The sequence below is a fragment of the Acinonyx jubatus genome, chromosome B2, assembly GCF_027475565.1.
Source record: "Acinonyx jubatus isolate Ajub_Pintada_27869175 chromosome B2, VMU_Ajub_asm_v1.0, whole genome shotgun sequence".
Taxonomy (NCBI): domain Eukaryota; kingdom Metazoa; phylum Chordata; class Mammalia; order Carnivora; family Felidae; genus Acinonyx; species Acinonyx jubatus.
In genome coordinates this window covers 15,787,704-15,806,504 of record NC_069385.1, presented here as the reverse complement: position 1 = coordinate 15,806,504, position 18,801 = coordinate 15,787,704, and the positions used below count along the sequence as shown (strand labels likewise).

At 46.8% G+C, this 18,801-nt stretch overlaps 1 protein-coding gene across 6 annotated transcripts in view; it reads left to right on the top strand.

Moving 5' to 3' along the window:
* AKAP12 (A-kinase anchoring protein 12) overlaps positions 1-18,801 on the top strand; it is a 101,055-nt gene extending 82,254 nt beyond the window's left edge. For 4 of the 6 annotated variants that reach the window (XM_027056632.2, XM_053222097.1, XM_015073691.3 and 1 more), the window contains 2 exons: positions 12,084-17,091; positions 17,772-18,801. In XM_027056632.2, the coding sequence (XP_026912433.2) occupies positions 12,084-17,083 (5,000 nt within the window). In that variant the 3' untranslated portion in view covers positions 17,084-17,091; positions 17,772-18,801. Of the gene's footprint in view, positions 1-6,213; positions 6,420-12,083; positions 17,092-17,771 lie in introns of those variants that run through there. The other 2 variants (XR_008298264.1, XM_027056634.2) reach the window with 2 other exon arrangements.

Below are 18,801 nucleotides of genomic sequence, written 5' to 3'. Positions count from 1 at the left end.
TCCTATCCAATCCGACAAATCTAGAGCAGATGATCCTGTACGGAGCTGATGTGTTGAAAGTTATAGCAGAGGAGGTTTTGAAGTCATTTAAAAGTAAATTTATTAATGAAACGTTTCTGAGTGTGGTTTTGAATGGATTTTACTGTGCCGAGCCTGGGTTCGGCGCACACACTGGCCTGTGTTTCCTAGGTTATTATCCCTGGCCTTCTGTCTCTCGCCAGCTGCCTTCACTCCCAGCAGCCAAACCTGCTGGTTTGTGGTCCTCTCCTCCAGGCCAGCAGCCTTGCTCCCCGTGCTGTGATCTTTAACTCTTTCAGAACCGGCATGCAGACAGCACCTAAAAATACCTGTGAAAAGGTTTCCGCTAACCCCATGCTAGAACAAGGATGGGAATGAGGATGGTCGTGTCTGGAGAGCTCCCCCTTCAGGCAGCATCTGGGAAACGCGCGGTGATTTCATTTTACTGCGTACAGCCTGGCTGGGAAAGCAGGGGAAGGAGTTCAACACAGAAAGGCTGTGGCCGCGTTAGACTTGCCCTTGGTCCAAAATGGGGTAAAGGATCTGGATCCTCACATGGTGCAAATAAAGAAAAGGAGAGGGAGGGAGCCAACCCAAGGTGTTTGTGCCCCGTTTCCCCCCTCGGTATCTGTGATGGGAGTCAAAGAGGTAATGTAGGTATAACATGGCATTCAACTATACAGAATTTGAAAAGGCACCTAAGCCTTATGTATGGTAGATTTTTGAATCTTCTGGTCTAGGAAATTTGCAACGTTTCCAGTTTGGGAGAGCCGAAAGCTGTTCAATACTGCCCTCTTATGTTCAAACCTGGTCAGGGGTTTGGACAGTGATTTATACAGGTGAATATTTGATGCAGAGTGTGGTGGTGAAAAATTGGGACCGACGAATTGTCTAACAATAGGGGGAGGCAAAAAGAAATTATGCAGCCATTATATCATAGTTTCGAAGACTATTAAATAACTTACCCAGAAAAAGCTATCACAGTTACTTAATAGTGATCATCTCTGGACATTGTCTTTATGAAGGTCATTTTCCAATTTTTCAAATTTCAAAATCTCCTGCAATTTATAGATCATTTTTGGAATTGGTAAAAAAAAAAAAAAAAAAAGATTATGCTTAAGTAGTTCTGTTTGATGACAATGAGGGAAAAAACCCATTAGAATTTTTGCTTTATTGTTTTATAGATAGCTGACTGATACTTCCTCCTAAGAAACCTTAGCAGGAAGTACTAAAGGTGACCTATGTTTCAGGTGAGGACATTCAGAACAAAACTTCAGGAAATTTGCCCAAGGGCCCAGTACTAGATGTGGTGCACCTGATATTTAAACACAGTCTGTCTCCAGAACTTCTGTTCTTTTATCTTCCCCTCTCCCTGAATTGTGTCTCTTTTTGGGGGGTTGGGAGAGAGTAGTTTTCCTATTAATAATCTCCTTGATTCTTTTATAACTGTAAATTTTGTACCTTTTAGTCACCTTTTTCTGTTTAGCCTATCCTTGAGTGATTTTTTTTTTTTTTTGAACAGTGACTTCAAACTTAACAGAAAGTTGCAAAAATAAAAAAACAAGTACAGGAAACACCTAATTACCCTTAATCTAGATTCATATATTGTTAGCATTTTACCTCATTTGCCTCTTTATTTAGTTTTTTGTTCTCTGTGTTAAGAAAACCCAAAAACCAGCATGCAAGTTCCTGTTATGTCTTACATAGGCAGAAGATGAAAAATTTTCTGAGCCTCTTGCAGATAAGTTATAGTCATCATTTCCTCTTAAATACTTATGTTATTTCCTAAGGATAGAGATATTTCCTTTTTTTTAAAAAATATTCTTTACATTTATTTATTTATTTTTGAGAGACAGAGAGAGACAGAGCATAAGCACGGGATGGGCAGAGAGAGAGGGAGACACAGAATCTGAAGCAGGCTCCAGGCTTTGAGCCGTCAGTACAGAGCCTGACGCGGGGCTCGAACTCACGAACCGCGAGATCATGACCTGCGCTGAAGTTGGACGCTCAACCGACTGAGCCACCCAGGGGCCCTAAGATACTCCCTTTTATATCCAGAGAATGGTTATTAGTATCATATATTTACATTATTACAGTAGTATATAACGTACCATACTTATTCAAATTCTGTCAGCTAATTTAACAGTGTCCTTTTTAGCGTTTCTCACCTTGCATTGTAAGATCATCTTTGGTTTACGCATCATATTCTTTAGCTTCTTTTTTTTCAACGTTTTTTTTTTAAATTTATTTTTGTGACAGAGACAGAGCGTGAACGGGGGAGGGGCAGAGAGAGAGGGAGACACAGAATCGGAAGCAGGCTCCAGGCTCCGAGCCAGCAGCCCAGAGCCTGACGCGGGGCTCGAACTCACGGACCGCGAGATCGTGACCTGGCTGAAGTCGGACGCTTAACCGACTGCGCCACCCAGGCGCCCCTCTTTAGCTTCTTTTAATCTGGAACATTTCTACAGCTTTTCTCCTTTAAGACATTGACGTGTTTGAATGTATAGCTCTCCTCTCCCCACTTCCACCACCCTCCTTAGCGTGTTTTTTTCCTCCTATTTTACCTGTAGGTTACTTATTTATTTTTAATTTTTTAAAGCTTATTTATTTGAGAGAGAGGGAGCTAGCAGGGGGCGGATAGAGAATCCCAAGCAGACTCCACGCTGTCAGCACAGAGCCCGATGTGAGGCTCGAACCCACGAACGGTAAGATTGTGACCTGAGTGGAAACCAAGAGTTGGACACTCAACCGACTGAGCCACCCAGGCGCCCCTCTGTATTTATTTTGAAAGAGAGAGGGAGAGCGTGTACCCGTGAGAGTGGGGGAGGAGCAGAGAGGGAGAGAATCCCAAACCAGCTCCACACTGTCGGTGCAAAGCCGGATGCAGGGCTCGAACTCAGGAACCATGAGATCATGACCTGAGCTGAAATCAGGGGAGTCCGATGCTTAACTAACTAAGTCACCTAGGTGTCCCGGTTAACGTTAAGTTCTTGCCCAATTTCTCCACTGTATAGGGCTTCCCCACCCTTTTAATTATTAAACATGTAAATATCCCACATACTCTGACACCCATTGATTCTTGCCTTATCCAGTTTTTATCATAATCGTTGCAAAATAAGGGTCAAGTGATCTTTAGAATCACTATCCGTGAGTGGGTGGGTAGGATATATGTGTTTTTTTTTTAATTTTAATTTTTAATTAATTTTTTGTGCAATAATGATTTCAGTGGTAGAATCCAGTGATTCATCACATGCATGTAACACACAGTGCTCATCCCAACAAGTGTCCCCCTTAATGCTTCTTGCCCAATCAGTCCATCCGCTGACCCAAAACCCCTCCAGCAACCCTCAGTTTGTTCTCTGTATTTATGAGTCTCTTATGGTTTGTCCCCCTCTCTATTTTTGCTCCCCTTCCCTTACGTTCATCTGTTTCATATCTTAAATTCCACATACGAGTGAAGTCATAGGGTATTTGTCTTTCTCTGACTTCTTTCACTTAGCATCATACCCTCTAGTTCCATCCACGTAGTTGCAAATGGCAAGATTTCATTCTCTTTGATTGCTGGGTAATGTTCCATTGTACATATATATCGCATCTTCTGTATCCATTCATCAGTTGATGGACATTTGGGCTCTTTCCATACTTTGGCTATTGTCGATAGCACTGCTGTTTGTTTCTTTTTTAAATTTTTTTATTTTTTAAAAATGTTTATTTTTGAGAGAGTGACAGAGTGTGAGTGGGGGAGGAGCAGAGAGAGAGGGAGACACAGACTCTGAAGCAGGCTCCAGGCTCTGAGCTGTCAGCACAGAGCCCGACATGGGGCTCAAACTCACAAGCCATGAGATCATGACCTGAGTCCAAGTCAGATGCTTAACCGACTGAGCCACTCAAGCGGCCCTCTTTCTTTTTTTTAATAGCATGACTATAACCATGAAAAACTGCTTTTTACACTGCAATAGATAGAATTTAAATTGCTGTCTTCATCAGACATAATACCAGTTTTCCCATCCAAGTGTGGGAGTTGAGATGTCTAAATACTTTTTCTCGTCGTAAGTTACATTGACAAATTATAAAATCTTACCATGATTTATGGAAAGTAAGAATTTTAGCACTTTGAAAGTGTATGAAATTAATTTTTCCTTTAAAAAGACAAACTTTTTTTTGTTCCTTTTTAAAAAAAATTTTTTTTAATGTTTATTTTTGAGACAGAGAGAGAGACAGAGTATGAATGGGGGAGGGTCAGAGAGAGGAAGACAGAATCTGAAACAGGCTCCAGGCTCTGAGCTGTCAGCACAGAGCCTGACGCGGGGCTCGAACTCACAGACCACGAGATCATGACCTGAGCCGAAGTCGAACGTTTAACTGACTGAGCCACCCAGGCGCTCCTTGTTCCTTTTTAATGCATTGACTCTCTAAGTGTTTCTCTCCAGCCTTTGGTCCCCCAGAGATGCCACACCCCCATTATATGACACTGGCCAAGTCCTATGACCATTAAAAAAAAAAATAGACTGTGTTTTTTTAGAGCAGTTTTAGGTTCATAGCAAAAACGAGTAGAAAGTAGAGAGTTCCTATATGCTCCCTGCCCCCCTCACATGTGCTATCCAATCCCTCTTCCACTAACAAATCCCGCCCCAGAGTGGTACATTTGTTACAGTTGATGAAACTACATTGACATGTCATTATCCCCCAAAGTCTCTAGTTTATATTAGGGCTCACTCTGGGGCTTTGAACAGATGATGTGATAATCCTATGTATCCACCCGTATTGCCTCATGGTATATAGTTGACCCGTGAACAACATGGGGGTTAGGGCTCCCCAGTTGAAAACCCATATACAAGTTTTCACTCCCCCTCAAAACCGAACTACTATTAGCCTGCTGTTCACTGGAAGTGTTAACTGATAATGTAAACAGTTGATTCACATATATTTTGCATGTTATATGTATGATATACTCTATTCTTGTAATACAGTAAGCTAGAAAAAGAAAATGCTATTAAGAAAATCATAAGCAAGGATGGTGCCTGGGTGACGCTTGATTTCGGCTCAGGTCATGATCTCGGTTTGTGTGTTCCAGCCCTGCCTCGGGCTCTGCGCTGACAGCATGGAGCCTGCTTGAGATTCTTTCTCTCCCTCTCTCTGTGCCCCTCCCCCCCTCTCAAAAATAAACATGTTTTAAAAAAAAGAACGATAAGAGAAAATACATTTGCAGTATTGTGCTGTACGTATTGAAAAAATCCACATATAAGTGGAACTGGACGATTCAAACCATGTTGTCGAGGGATAGCTCGTTTCACTGCTGTAAAAATCTTCTGTGCCCTGTCGATTCATCCTTACTTCGCTTCCAACCTTTGGCAACACTGACCTCTTTATTGTCCCTGTAGTTTCGCCTTTCCCAGAATGTCATATGGTTGGAATCATACAATACATACATACCCTTTAAAGATTGGCTTCTTTCATTCAGTGATACACATTTAAGGTTCCTCCGTATTTTTCCATGGCTCTGCTGGCTCATTTCTTTTTAGCACTGAATAGTATTACATTGTCTGGATGCACCATAGTTTATTCATCCTTTCACATAATGAACATCTTGGTTGCTTCCAAGTGTATGCAATTACGAATAAAGCTATAAACATAACTATAAACATCCATATGCAGGTTTTTGTGTGGACGTGTTTTCAGCTCATTTGGGTGAAGTACCAGGGGGCACGGGACATGGTAAGAATATGTGCAGTTTTGCGGGAAACTGCCAAACTGCCCTCCAAAGTGTTTGTACCATTTTGCATTTCCCACATGACCATTTTTGAAGCCCATTTACTCCCCAGTTGGAGGGACAAGGTGAACTCTCCCTTCAAACCCTAAGCCTTTGTGACTCTAAATGAGAGCTTTGCGATGGGAACCTGCGTGACGTCCCCGGTTCTTGTTCTAATACTCAAGACATTGAAAGTTTTTGAAACCGAACAAACTCATGCACAAGATCCCGCTATGCCTCGAGCCATCGCCCTGTATTGCGATTTTGGAGGCCACCTGCCTTCTGGCCCAGATAAGGAGGCGGGTCAGGGATCCAGCAGTATTTAGGTTTAGCGGTTTGGCAGTCATTTAGCCACGAGAGTTTTGGTACTCGAATGTGCGTGAGTTTGAAGAGATCACATCGAGGTGAAGCACAGGGCCCCCAGGGACCCTTCGTTGAAGGCGCGTGAAACCAAAGCCCTCGGCCACTGGGCCACAAGGAGACTGTGCCCTCTGTGACGCACGCGGTGGCCCCCAGGGGGCGCCCTCGGCATCGGCACCGGTGTCCGTCCCGCGATGGGGCAGCCGGGGGAAGAAGCCTGGGCCTTCTCGGGCCCTGTGGCGCCGCCTCTGCCGGAGGGTGCACACGATGCCCTGGTGGAGTAACCTTTGCTGTGAGTAGCGCGCCCCCTGGTGGCTGTCGGCCCGGGGACGCGGGGGGTGGGTCGGCTTTGAGAGCCACCCGCTGGACCTTTCGTGAGTGCCGGCCACCCCTCGGCGTGGGGGCTTCCAGCGTGCCTCCTTTCCCTTGCTCTGACCAAGCCCTCGGCATGGAGGCCCGCGGGGAGGTGTTCGGAAGGGACCCGGCGGCCCCGGTACAGCCGACGCCCCGGGGTTCGGATGACCCAGCGGCCCGGCTCGAATAAGAAGCCCGCCCTGCCGCTCCTGGGTCGTGTCGCGTTTGCTGCGGGCCGGAGCGGCGGTGGAGCATGTGCCCAAAGCCTGTGCTCCCAGAGCAGTGACCCCACCCGGACCCAGGCCGCACGCACGCCGCTTCCTGCCAGGAAAGGACACAGCCCGAGGACTCAGGCGTGAGAGGGGCGTCGGGCTTGGCCCGAGGTGGTGGCCGGCCGGGGTGACCCGGGAAGGTCTTTGCACAGGAGGATAAAGAGAACATGATACAGGTCTCAAAAAATCACTAGCATTTACGAACGGCCAGAAACAGCTTGGAGGAGAGCGAATGGGGGATGTGGCACAGGACAGACGGGCCTTGCTTGTTCGGCCGCACCGTGGGGAATGTGTAGCCGACTGCGTAACAGGAAAGGAGGCTGAAAGATGGAATCCAGGTTCCAGTGCGTTTCCCAGCCATCGCCCGTGGTTTGGGGCAGAACAGGTACCTGTAACGTGGAAGGTGTGGTCGGAGCTGGCTTTTTTGTTGGTCGTGGTGGTGGCTGCAACTAATTGACCCTTGGTTGCCAGGCTGGGTGGCATAGAAGATTGTGTCGGAAGTCCTGCAGCCATTAGGGGTAGGTTGCAGAGTCACTTTGTGATCAAAGAGGTATTTTAGGAAGCAGAGCCTCCCTGGAAGGTCTGTCCCGGTTCGGGAGGGCGCGGAAGGGAAGTAGAAGCTGGAATGAGGGCTGAGTTCTGCTGTGTGGCTCTTAACCCAGAGCACAAAGGCCCCTCCTGGGCCAGCAGTGGCCCAGTCTGGAAGGCTGTTGTGACAGCATTAGCTCCTGGGATTCCTTAGGTCAAAAGACACGGCAGACCAGTTAGGATTTAAACATCTCTTGTGATCCTTAAAAAAATGTGTTCAGCCCGTCTATCACTCTGTCTAAAGAGAACAACTCCGTATTGCCAGGCTGCGCCGGGACGGTCAATAGCTGTTTTGTTCTGCTGGTTGACAGCTGTTAATCTTTGTCTCTCTGGCTTTGACCGTACACATTCCAGTCATCCCAGAATGTAAGAAAAAGTGTTTCAAGTCGAAACAGATTTGGGAGCATGGAGGGGAATCAGGGAGGAAGATGGTAGGTACACCACCTGCGTTAGCAACACCGCGTTAGCAACACGTCTCTGCGTTTTCTAATAAATTTTGGAAAGGTTGGGTGAGGAGTATTCTTTTTCTCTCCTGCGTTGCGGGCAGGAAACTTTTAATGTGTATTCGTGGACATTATTAGTAAAATTGTACGAGAACAGACTTTATTGTTGGGGTTCAACTTTTTCTCTCTAGCGTATTTTCAGCGGTAGTAGACACCTTTTTTTTTTTTTAAAGGTCACATCTCTTGTGTGGCGTTAAAAGGGTGTGTGGAAGGTTTTTCTTGTGTGTGTCCTTGCATCATTGGGGAAATTTGTAGAAAGCAGTTCGTGTCATGGAAGTGGACTTAATTCAAAGAAACCTTTAACCTTTACCGCAAGCAGGTTTATAATGGGAACACGTGGAAATTCACAGCATTTTTGTATTTGAAAAGATTATATACGTGGTGCCAAAAAATAATGGGAAGAGCATTCCCGGAGGACTTCTGGAGGAGGTCTGTCTCCTGACTCGAAAGAAGTGTCCGGGGATACTCTAGGAAGTCCAATGACATACATCTAGACAGTCTCAATTTTTCTTTCTGTTGGATGTTTGCCACAGTGTGGGTGCTGATTATTTCTTTATTCTTTATAAAGCTTCAAGTTGCTCAGAAATGTGTATTTCGTAGTGATTTTTTTTTTTTAAAGGGAAATCAGGAAGTGTACTTCAGATGGAAATAATGAGACCCTTGGTTTTCTTCAGACCTCCTTCTCTGTCTAAAATATTAAGTTCTCTGTTGTTTTTTTTTGAATTTGTTATTTAATGCTACCTCAGATGCTGATGTCAGGTAGAATCAATGCGAATTGGCTTTTTCTTACAGAAAAAGGTAGAGACGACGATGTCACGGTCAAAGGCCCTGTCCACACGGTGCCATGTGCTTAGTATGAGAATGCTTCCTTAGTTGCTCTTCCTTATGGTCTGCAGAATAAAATAAAACCCACCCAGTACTGCGATGGAGACTTGTAGACACAGATTGTAATAGTTCACATCAAGGACAAAACTATTCTCGTGGGAAAGAAAGATCCTATAAGCTGGGTGAAGTTACGGATTTGGGGAAGCATGTTGTTTTTGTCTTTCCAAATATATCTGTATCTCACATATTTATGGATATGTTCTATGTGTTGGTATGCATACTGTTTATAATTACTGAGCTTCATCTTCTATGGGCATTAAGTGTATTATTACAATTAAGACCTTTTCTGTGTTCACTTTAATTGACTTTTTTGTTAGAGAAAGCAGTACATATTCTAGAGGGAAATTGATACAAGCAAAACTAAAATATATCACATTTCCATCCCCCAGAGATCATATGTGAGGTAGGTGTGTATGTGTGGGGGGGTGGGGGTTAAATGTGATCATATTGTATATACTATGTGGTAACCTTCAACTCTTTCGTTTTGGTGAAAATCCCATCTCCTCTAATCCCAAATCATACTCACATTTTCCCAAGAAAAGCCAAAATGTCCTTTTGTTAGTTTGCCCTAACTAATATCCAATCTAGGACCATGCCCAGCCTGACTTACTGTTATGCTTTTTTAAATTTACTAATTTAGCTCAGTACCCCTCCCTTTTATTACATCACACTGACTTGTTTTTTAAACATGAGTTTTTAAATTTAAAAACTGTGGACAAATACACACACCCATATACACTTGACCTAATCCACCAGTTACTGATATTTTCGCACATTCTCTCCCCTGCCCCCCACCCCAGCCCTCAGTGTCTCTCCTTAAACTGTTTGAAAGTTACTTGCGGACAGTCTACGTGCGTTTTTGTTTCATTTTTGTCCCTTGTGACATTGATGTATCAGACCAAGCTAGTTGTCTTCCAGAATATCCTTCATTGGGGAGCCTGGGTGGCTCAGTTGGTTGAGCGTCCGACTTCGGCTCAGGTCACGATCTTGTGGTATGTGAGTTCGAGCCCCGCGTCGGGCTCTGTGCTGACTGCTCAGAGCCTGGAGCCTGTTTCAGATTCTGTGCCTCCCTCTCTCTCTGACCCTCCCCCGTTCATGCTCTATCTCTCTCTGTCTCAAAAAGAAATAAACGTTAAAAAAAAAAAAAACTTTAAAGAATATCCTTCATTGATTTATCTGATTGTTGCCTTACAGATTCCACTAAACATTTTTAGTAGGAATACTGTAGGTGATTTATTGGCCTTCTCAGTGCCTCACATCAGAAAGCATGCTGACAGTTTTGTTCTGTTATCAGGGATGTTAAGTTTAAGGCAGTACCTGCCAGATCTCTCCACTGTAAAGGAAGTTTTTCCCTTTTGATCTGTGTGTTAATACTCTAAAACTGTAGGTTTCCTGACAGCCTTTCGCCCAAAGGTTTCTAGCATTTCTGGATCTTTGAATGAGTTATTACAAAGGTATGGGTAAAGAGCGGTTTCCTTCATCTAATGACAAACAGCCAACCAGGCTTTTCCAGATAAAATAACCACTTCAGCTATAGTGAATCTGACAGTTTCCTTGCTTTGTGTTCTTTTCTATGAAAACTTTTCCCCTGCCGCTGTCTTTTTGTTTGTTTCTTTTTGAATGGCCGATTTTCATGGTGATATGACAAGCTCCAAATTTATCAGTCACACCCACCTTCAAAAGAGGAAAATTTCCCGTAACCACACTTGCCATGAAACAGGGCTGCATTTTACTTTCTATTTCACATAACGAGAAATGAGTTTTACTTTTCGAAGCAACTGGAAACGTCCAGTGCAACTGGCCCTACAGGTGAACCGAACTACAATATGGCTTTCTTCTCCCCAAATAACTACAAAAGAAAATCCACTTATGTGTATCGTATTTGATGAATGACATAAGTCCGTCTTTAAATACCACATCGTTCCACATCTTGAAGGCTGAACAGCTGTTTGTCCTGGTCTAGGAAGAGCCTATGTAACTGGCTATAAAAGAAACATCTTTGTTAACTCTTGTCCTTAATACATAATATGTGAATCCCGATGCAGTAGAATTTTGAATTCTAAAGAGAATGACTATAGATCAAAGTGGAAGGTAATCTAGATTTATTGATTGGTCTTTCTCATAAGGAAATACTGCCTGTTCCCTAGTTACTTTTTTAGTATCACTCTTGATTCGTGGACTCCTGTTTTGTGACCCATCATTGTCATTGTTGTTTGCCATGCTTCAGCTTTTGGATGCCAGCTTTTTAAAAAAAATTTTTTTTTTGAGTAAAGTTGATACACAATGTTACATTAGTTTCAAGTGTAGACATAACGATTCTACACGCTTCTGGGTGGTGCTACGGAGCGCCTCCTTTCCGTTCCTCACTTTGCCTGACCCGGCCTGGAATTTCCCTGCGGAGCCCTGCTCCGTTTTTTGGGACTTGTTACAGAGACCAGCTAGTTATTCACATAGAATGTCCCTCCTTAGATTTGTCTGGATTCTTACTTTTTGTTATTCTTTAGCTTATTTCTCCTAAACGGGGTGGATTCTAGATCATGGGCGTGATTGATTCTGTTTTGCATTGCAACAGAGCCTATGCCATCTGCCTGACCCACTCTTAGTGATGCTGCAGCTACTTCTACTTACTATGCTGGTACTTGAATGTGTTCACTTTTCCTTCATGGGGACCAGAAGGAGCAGAGTAGTATCTTTAAACCTGAATTCTTTTTTTTTTTTTTTAATTTTTTTTTTTCAACGTTTATTTATTTTTTTGGGGACAGAGAGAGACAGAGCATGAACGGGGGAGGGGCAGAGAGAGAGGGAGACACAGAATCAGAAACAGGCTCCGGGCTCTGAGCCATCAGCCCAGAGCCCGACGCCGGGCTCGAACTCACGGACCGCGAGATCGTGACCTGGCTGAAGTCAGACGCTTAACCGACTGCGCCACCCAGGCGCCCCTTTTTAATTTTTTTTAACGTCTATTTTTTATTGAGAGACAGCATGAGCACGGGAGGGGCCGAGAGAAGGGGAGACACAGAATCTGAAGCAGGCTCCGGGCTCTAAGCTGTCAGCGCAGAGCCTGATGCGGGGCTCGAACCCACGAACTGTGAGATCATGACGTGAGCAGAAGTCGGACGCTTCACCAACTGAGCCACCCAGGCGCCCCTGAATTCTTCAAGGTCCTTTGAAAGAAGTAGCGTTTGCCTAATGTACTGAGATTTGCAAATACTGATAAGACTTTAACTTTGTCCTGGAATTGCCTGACATTAAAGAACGTATAAATGGGTTATGTTTTTTAAAATATGTAGGGTTTTGTTGAACTGTAATAATTTTCTCCCTTCTCCCCCACTGCTCTCCTTTTTCTGTTAATAGTTGGACAGAGAGAGTCGGAAGATGTGAGCAAAAGAGACTCAGATAAAGAGATGGCTGCTGGTTCAGCGGTTGTGGGTGACATCACAAAGGATGGGCAGGAGGAAGTGCCTGAAATAATCGAACAGATTCCTTCTTCAGAAAGCAATTTGGAAGAGCTAATACAACCTACTGAGTCCCAGTCTAACGATGTTGGATTTAAGAAGGTGTTTAAGTTTGTCGGCTTTAAATTCACTGTAAAAAAGGATAAGACCGAGAAGGCTGACACGGTCCAACTGCTCACTGTCAAAAAAGACGAAAGTGAAGGAGGAGGGGCGCCGGACGGGGCTGGCGACCACCAGGAGCCCAGCCAGGAGACCGGGGAAGCAACAGCCAAAGAAAGTGAGCTAAAACAATCCACAGAGAAACCCGAAGAAGCCCTCAAACACGAGCAGAGCACCACGGAAATTTCGCTTCAAGCTGAGTCTGGCCAAGCAGCAGAGGAAGGCAGAGATGGAGAAGAAAAGCAAAAGGAGCCCACCAAATCTCTAGACTCCCCGACGAGTCCCCTGGCCAGCGAGACAGCGTCACCCTTCAAAAAATTCTTCACTCAAGGTTGGGCCGGCTGGAGAAAAAAGACCAGTTTCAGGAAGCCTAAGGAGGATGAGCTGGAAGCTTCAGAGAAGAAAAAGGACCAAGAGCCAGAAAAAGGAGACACACAAGAACAGGAAGAGACCTCTGAGAAAGCGGCTCCTCCTGAACAGCCACAGCCACAGGAGGCCACCGAGAGCGCCGGCGAGGCCCGACTGTCGGCGGAATATGAAAAAGTGGAGCTGCCCTCCGACGACCAAGGGCAGGAGGCCTCTGAAGAGAAACCCGCCCCTCTAGCGACGGAAATATTCGACGACAAGGTGGAGATCGTCGCAGAAGTCCACGTCGTCAGCACGGCAGAGAAGAAAACCGAGGAGCAGGAAGCCGAGGCGGAGGAAGCGGAAGCCGCGGAACCCCCGCCACCTGAAACAGCTGTGGAAACCCCGGCTGAACTTGAGAAAGCCAGGCCCGCGGCGGAGCCGGCGAAGGCCACGGAAGTGTGCGCCCCCGGCGGTGACCACAGCCGCCCCGCCGACCTGAGCCCCGAGGAGAAAGCGCCCCCCGCCCACCCCGAGGGCCTCGCGAGCGAGGCGGATGTGCTGTCCTCGCAGGAGAGAACGAGGGCGCAGGGAAGCCCTTTAAAGAAACTCTTCACCGGCACCGGCTTGAAAAAGCTTTCCGGGAAGAAGCAGAAAGGGAAGCGAGGGGGAGGAGACGAGGAGGCCGGGGAGCATCAAGCCGCAGCGGAGTCTCCGGACAGTACCGACGAACAGAAGGGCGAGAGCTCCGCTTCGTCGCCCGAGGAACCGGAGGAGATCACGTGTCTGGAGGGAGGCGTCGGGGACGCACAGCAAGAGGGGGACGCCGAGGAAGGCGCTGTTTCGGACGGGGAGAAGAAGCGAGAAGGGGTCACTCCCTGGGCGTCTTTCAAAAAGATGGTGACGCCCAAGAAGCGTGTCCGAAGGCTTTCGGAGAGTGATAAGGAGGACGAATTGGAGAAAGTAAAGAGCGCCACCCTGTCTTCCACGGAGAGCGCAGCCTCTGAGACGCAAGAGGAAGCAAAAGGCAACGGAGAGGAGCAAAAGCCCGAAGAACCAAAGCGCAGGGTGGATACTTCAGTCTCCTGGGAAGCTTTAATTTGTGTGGGATCGTCCAAGAAAAGGGCAAGGAAAGCATCATCTTCTGACGACGAAGCGGCACCAAAACCAGCGGGAGGAGAGGGCCAGAAGCCAGAAGATGCAGGAAAAGACAAAGAAACGGGACCAGATGCTGCCCTCGCTAGTTCCCAGGAACATGATCAAGGGCCAGGAAGCTCCTCACCCGAGCAAGCTGGGAGCCCCACTGAGGGGGAGGGAGTTTCCACCTGGGAGTCATTTAAAAGATTAGTTACTCCAAGGAAAAAATCCAAGTCAAAACTGGAAGAGAAGAGCGAAGACTCCGTAACTGGGCCTGGCTTAGAACATTCAGCTTCAGATGTCGAACCCGGGAAAGAAGAGTCTTGGGTTTCAATTAAGAAATTTATTCCCGGGCGGAGGAAGAAAAGGTCAGATGGGAAACCGGAACAAGCCACCGTTGAAGACACGGGGCCAACAGAGGTCAACGAAGATGATTCTGATGTCCCAGCTGTGGTACCTCTGTCCGAGTACGATGCAGTAGAAAGGGAGAAAACTGAAGCACAGCAAGCCCAGAAGGGCGAGGAGAAGCCTGAGCAAAAGGTAGCTGTTTCTGTGTCAGAGGAGCTCGGTACGACTCTGGTTCATGCTGTGGCTGTGACTGTTGTTGACGGGGCAAGGGCTCTTAGCAGTGTTGAAGAAAGGTCACCCTCTTGGATATCTGCCTCAGTGACAGAACCTCTTGAACAAACAGAAGAGGAAGCCAGACCCCTAACTGAGGAGGCATTTGAAGGGGAAGTCCTTGCAGAGGAAACCCCCGTTGTTGCCAAAACTCTGCCAGAGGGTCAAGACGCCATTGACAACACAGTCGTCAGCGAGGTGGAGTTGACTTCTGAAGCTGTGACAGCTGCAGAAACTACAGAGGCATTTTGTGCCGAAGAAGCAGCAGAAGCATCTGGTGCTGAAGAGACCACCGACATGGTCTCAGCTGTTTCTCAGTTAACTGACTCTCCAGTCACCACAGAGGAAGCGACGCCAGTTCAGGAGGTGGAAGGCAGTGTGCCAGACATAGAAGACCAAGAGAGGCGAACTCAAGAGGTCCTGCAGGCAGTCGCAGAAAAAGTTAGGGAGGAATCACAGTTGCCCGACACCAGAGGGCCAGAAGACACGATGCAGACAGTGCAGGAAGTAGGGGCCGAAATTCCAGAGAAGGTAGACGCGGAAGAGGGTTCTCAAGAGCCGGATCTGAAGAAAGAGACGGACATAGTGACGGAAGTACACGTAGAAGAAGTTGAGACTGAGACCTTGACACAGGAGGAGGTGGTTGTACAGGCCACCCCCGAAAGCTTGGAACAAGTTCCTCAAGTCGCAGACAGTGTAGAGCCTAGTGAGCTTAGAACCACTTGTCCAGCTGAAACCTTGGTTGGGGTAAAATCAGAATTTATTCTAGAACAGGCTGTTGCTCCCGATTCAGCTGAAACCCTTACCGACAGCGAGACCAACGGAAGCACCCCAGTAGCAGACGTTGAGGCTCTAAATGTAACACAGCAAGAGAAGATGACAGACATCCACGAAGATCCCGAGGTCGCCTCTGGGGTACAGTCACAGATCACAGAAGCAGAGGCCGTTCCTGCACCCGAACAGATGCCTCCAGCACCTTCTAGTCTTCAATCCCAGGAAGAAGATACAGGACATTCAAAAATGGAAGAGGTTCGGGAACATACAGATGAAGAGGTATCAGTGGAAACTGTGCCCATTCTTTCAAAGACTGAAGTGACGGAAGAGGACGGCCAGTCTACTGACCGGGAAGCCAAAGACACACCGCTTGTTGAAGGCCCTGAGGTGTCTACAGACACTGAAACAACAGTCAGTGAGAAAGAGACCATGGAGGTTGCCCTTGAAGATGAAGTCACCGAAGAACCTGAATTTCAGAAGAATGATGATACTGAACTCCAGAGCCACACGCCATCTCCTCCAGCCCAAGTGGAGGAAGAGCTGGTAGTTGAAGTAGAAAGGGAGAAAACGGAAGCAAAGCCAACCCCAGCGAGTGAAGAGGAACTTGAGCAAAAACCAGCCGTGACAGTATCTGAAGAGCTTAGTAAGCAGCTGGTGCAGACGATTAGTGTGGCCGTCATCGACGGGGAAAAGGAGGTGACCAGTTTGGAAGAAAGTTCTCCTGGGCTGGCTCAAGAGGACGCGGTATACACAGAAACTCCAGCTCAAAGCTCTGAGCCGTCATTACCTCTAACGGCTGCAGCAGTGGAGGAGAAGGTCTTGGGAGAAACCGTCAAGATTTTAGAAACACCTGAAACCCTGGAATCTGCAGATGCACATTTAATACCAGAAGAAAAATCCTCTGCAAAAGATGAGGACTTCACTGCTCAGCCAGGGGAAGACGAGGTGCCCGCAGGGACGGAGTCTCAGCCGGAATCCGTACCGGAGGCCGTATCGGCCACGCCTGAGGGAGGCATCAGTGCTGACCTGGAGGCAGACAAAACCACACCGCAGAAACGGGCCTCAGATGAAGAGGACGAGCCGGCTGGTTGCCAGGAAGCCCAAGTAAGTGAAACTAGCAAGGAAGATTTAAAGGCTGAAAACGAGATTTTGAAACTTGAGACTGAGAGCAGTAAACTTGTACAAAATGTGATCCAGACCGTTGTTGACCGGTTAGTAAGTACTGAAGAAACAGCCACTGATTTGCAGACACAGGCTCAACCTATACAAGCTGACACCCAGGAAGCTAGACCGCAAATGGAGGAGAAAGAGAGGGAACTTCAGGCCTCTGCACAGGATGAAACACACACCGTTGCAGCCGAAGAAGAATCCACGCTAACCACCGTGGAACAAACCCACTCTGACGTTTCCAAAGCTGTGAGCGAAGCTTCCGAAGAGATTCCAGCCGTGGAGGTAGAAGGTTCCGGTGTAACCGACCAGCAGCTCGAAGAGGCAGTTCTTCCGTCGGAGGAAAAGAAAGAAACAACTGGAACAAAGTCTATTCCAGAAGATGGCGATCGCGCCGAGTTAGGCGAAAGGATAGAGAAGTCACTGTCTGAATCCCAGGAAGATGAAAAGGATGATGCTGTTGATGACCCTGAGAGCCACCACTCAGCCCTGGAAGATTCTGAGGCCTCAGGAGGCTTAACCAAAGAGTCCCTGGACACAGATGGACCAGCGCTGAAAGAGGAGGAAGGTGGCCAGGAAGTAGAATTTCAGGAAGGAAAAGCCCACGGTGAGTCAGAAGAAGAGATCGAAACCCAGACACCGGGAGAGACGCAGAAACAAGAGGAAGAACCAGCAAAATCAGAACCCACAGGATCCTAAAACATCACGTAAGCGAGCTTCCTTTCCTTCCAAAACACTTTTTCCTCTTTCATGCCACTTGATGGCAAATCTATAAAGGAAGCAGGAGTTTAAATAATAACGACTTTATGCAGAACCTTCAGTTGGGGAGAAAGCAGTCAAGTAGATCAGGAGACCTCGCTTCCCGTCCTTTTCCCCCTCACTGACAACCCGTTCAGTCTTACTGGTGTCATGAAAACAGTGACTTCGTTTTACCCCCATGTGACTGCTTTCCGAGAAAATAAACGGGGCACGTGTGCGCGCACAAGTGTGCGTTTGCGTGTTTGGCTCAAAGGCATAAGAAATACGTTGCGCTCACAGCACCATACTTACCAGTTCATTGAATTTTTCCTCAAAACTAGAAGCCCAAAGTAAGTTTTCATCCTACAGCTTGAAATTGTAGTTTGTAGCTCTCTGGAAAAAAACAAAACATTTTTGGCCACCGGTAGTAGTAGCCAAGCATTTAAAAAATCCCCAGTGCGTGTGATGCACCTGAATGCTGGAGCCACAGCCGCCAGTTTTTGGTGACCCAGCCCGACCTGCTGTGGGCCCCCAACCCACTCGCTTTCTCAGGGGCTGGACTCCGGCGACTGGGGCTTCCGCGGCTCGGGGAATGAACGGGGGAGGAGAGGAGACTTGACTCACTTTTGATTCTTCCTTCCTCCCACAGTTCTGCCCCGTGTGTTTGCAAGACCAGAATGTGAAGACAGGCAGTAGGAGGAGATGAACGCTGCTGACAAAGACTCACGACCAGTATTTCAGACTCCGAACCGAAGAACAGGCCCATCGACTGACCTCCTCTCTGGAGCACCCTGACAACCCTGAGGCAGCAATCGGGGGCTACAGCCATTTACCGTGTCCTCTGCAGGGCCACCCCTCTTCCCCGCCGCCGATACCATGTAATGTTTCTGATTTAAGGTCCCAAATTCTCCACCCGGAACTGGAGTTGGCCGCACCTAGTTCTGCTTCTCAAACTGGAGTATCGTTCCCTGTGTATTTATATGTATGTTTTAAGTAACCCTCCTGTATCTATTGTATATTTTTTTCTTTAACGATTAAGGAAATGTACAATACGGTGCATTCCTTTTGTATCACGCAGGATGTGGTGGAAGCTCTAAGCCTCAGCTGTAACCTGTGACAACAGCTTCCTTAGAAACAACATTCCTGATCAGAAGCTACGGTTCGTACTTCAAAACCCACTGAGGGTCGGGTCCGTGTTTCAGGCCGCTCTGAAATCGCTCACTTTCCTGTTCTGCACAGTGTGCTAAAAATAAAAAGCTTTTTTGGGGGGGAAACACAGAAGGTTCCATTGTTACTGTGAAATTTTTCTTTCTAGCCCAGTGGGGGTTGGAAGGGAGTTTTTTTCAGTAGCGGGTTAACTTTAAGCCTTTTCTCTGAATTGTTGTGGCCGTTTGGACAGATGAGTGCGCTTGAATCCCGAGGCAAAGTAGTGAAATGTTTTTCATCTTATCAAAAAGTAATCGACTATTTTAAGTTTTTTATTCTACTCTTATACGCTGGACCACATGCACACACAGCATGAAGTAAGTCAGGTTCTTTACAGATGGTATTTTGCTAGGTACTGGATTGTGTCTGTGCCATATCTGTGCCCACTCTTTTAAGGACAACGTTGCATTAAGTTCCTTTGGATAAACTGTGATTTGACAACTGATTTAAATAAAATATTTGCTTCACTTAGA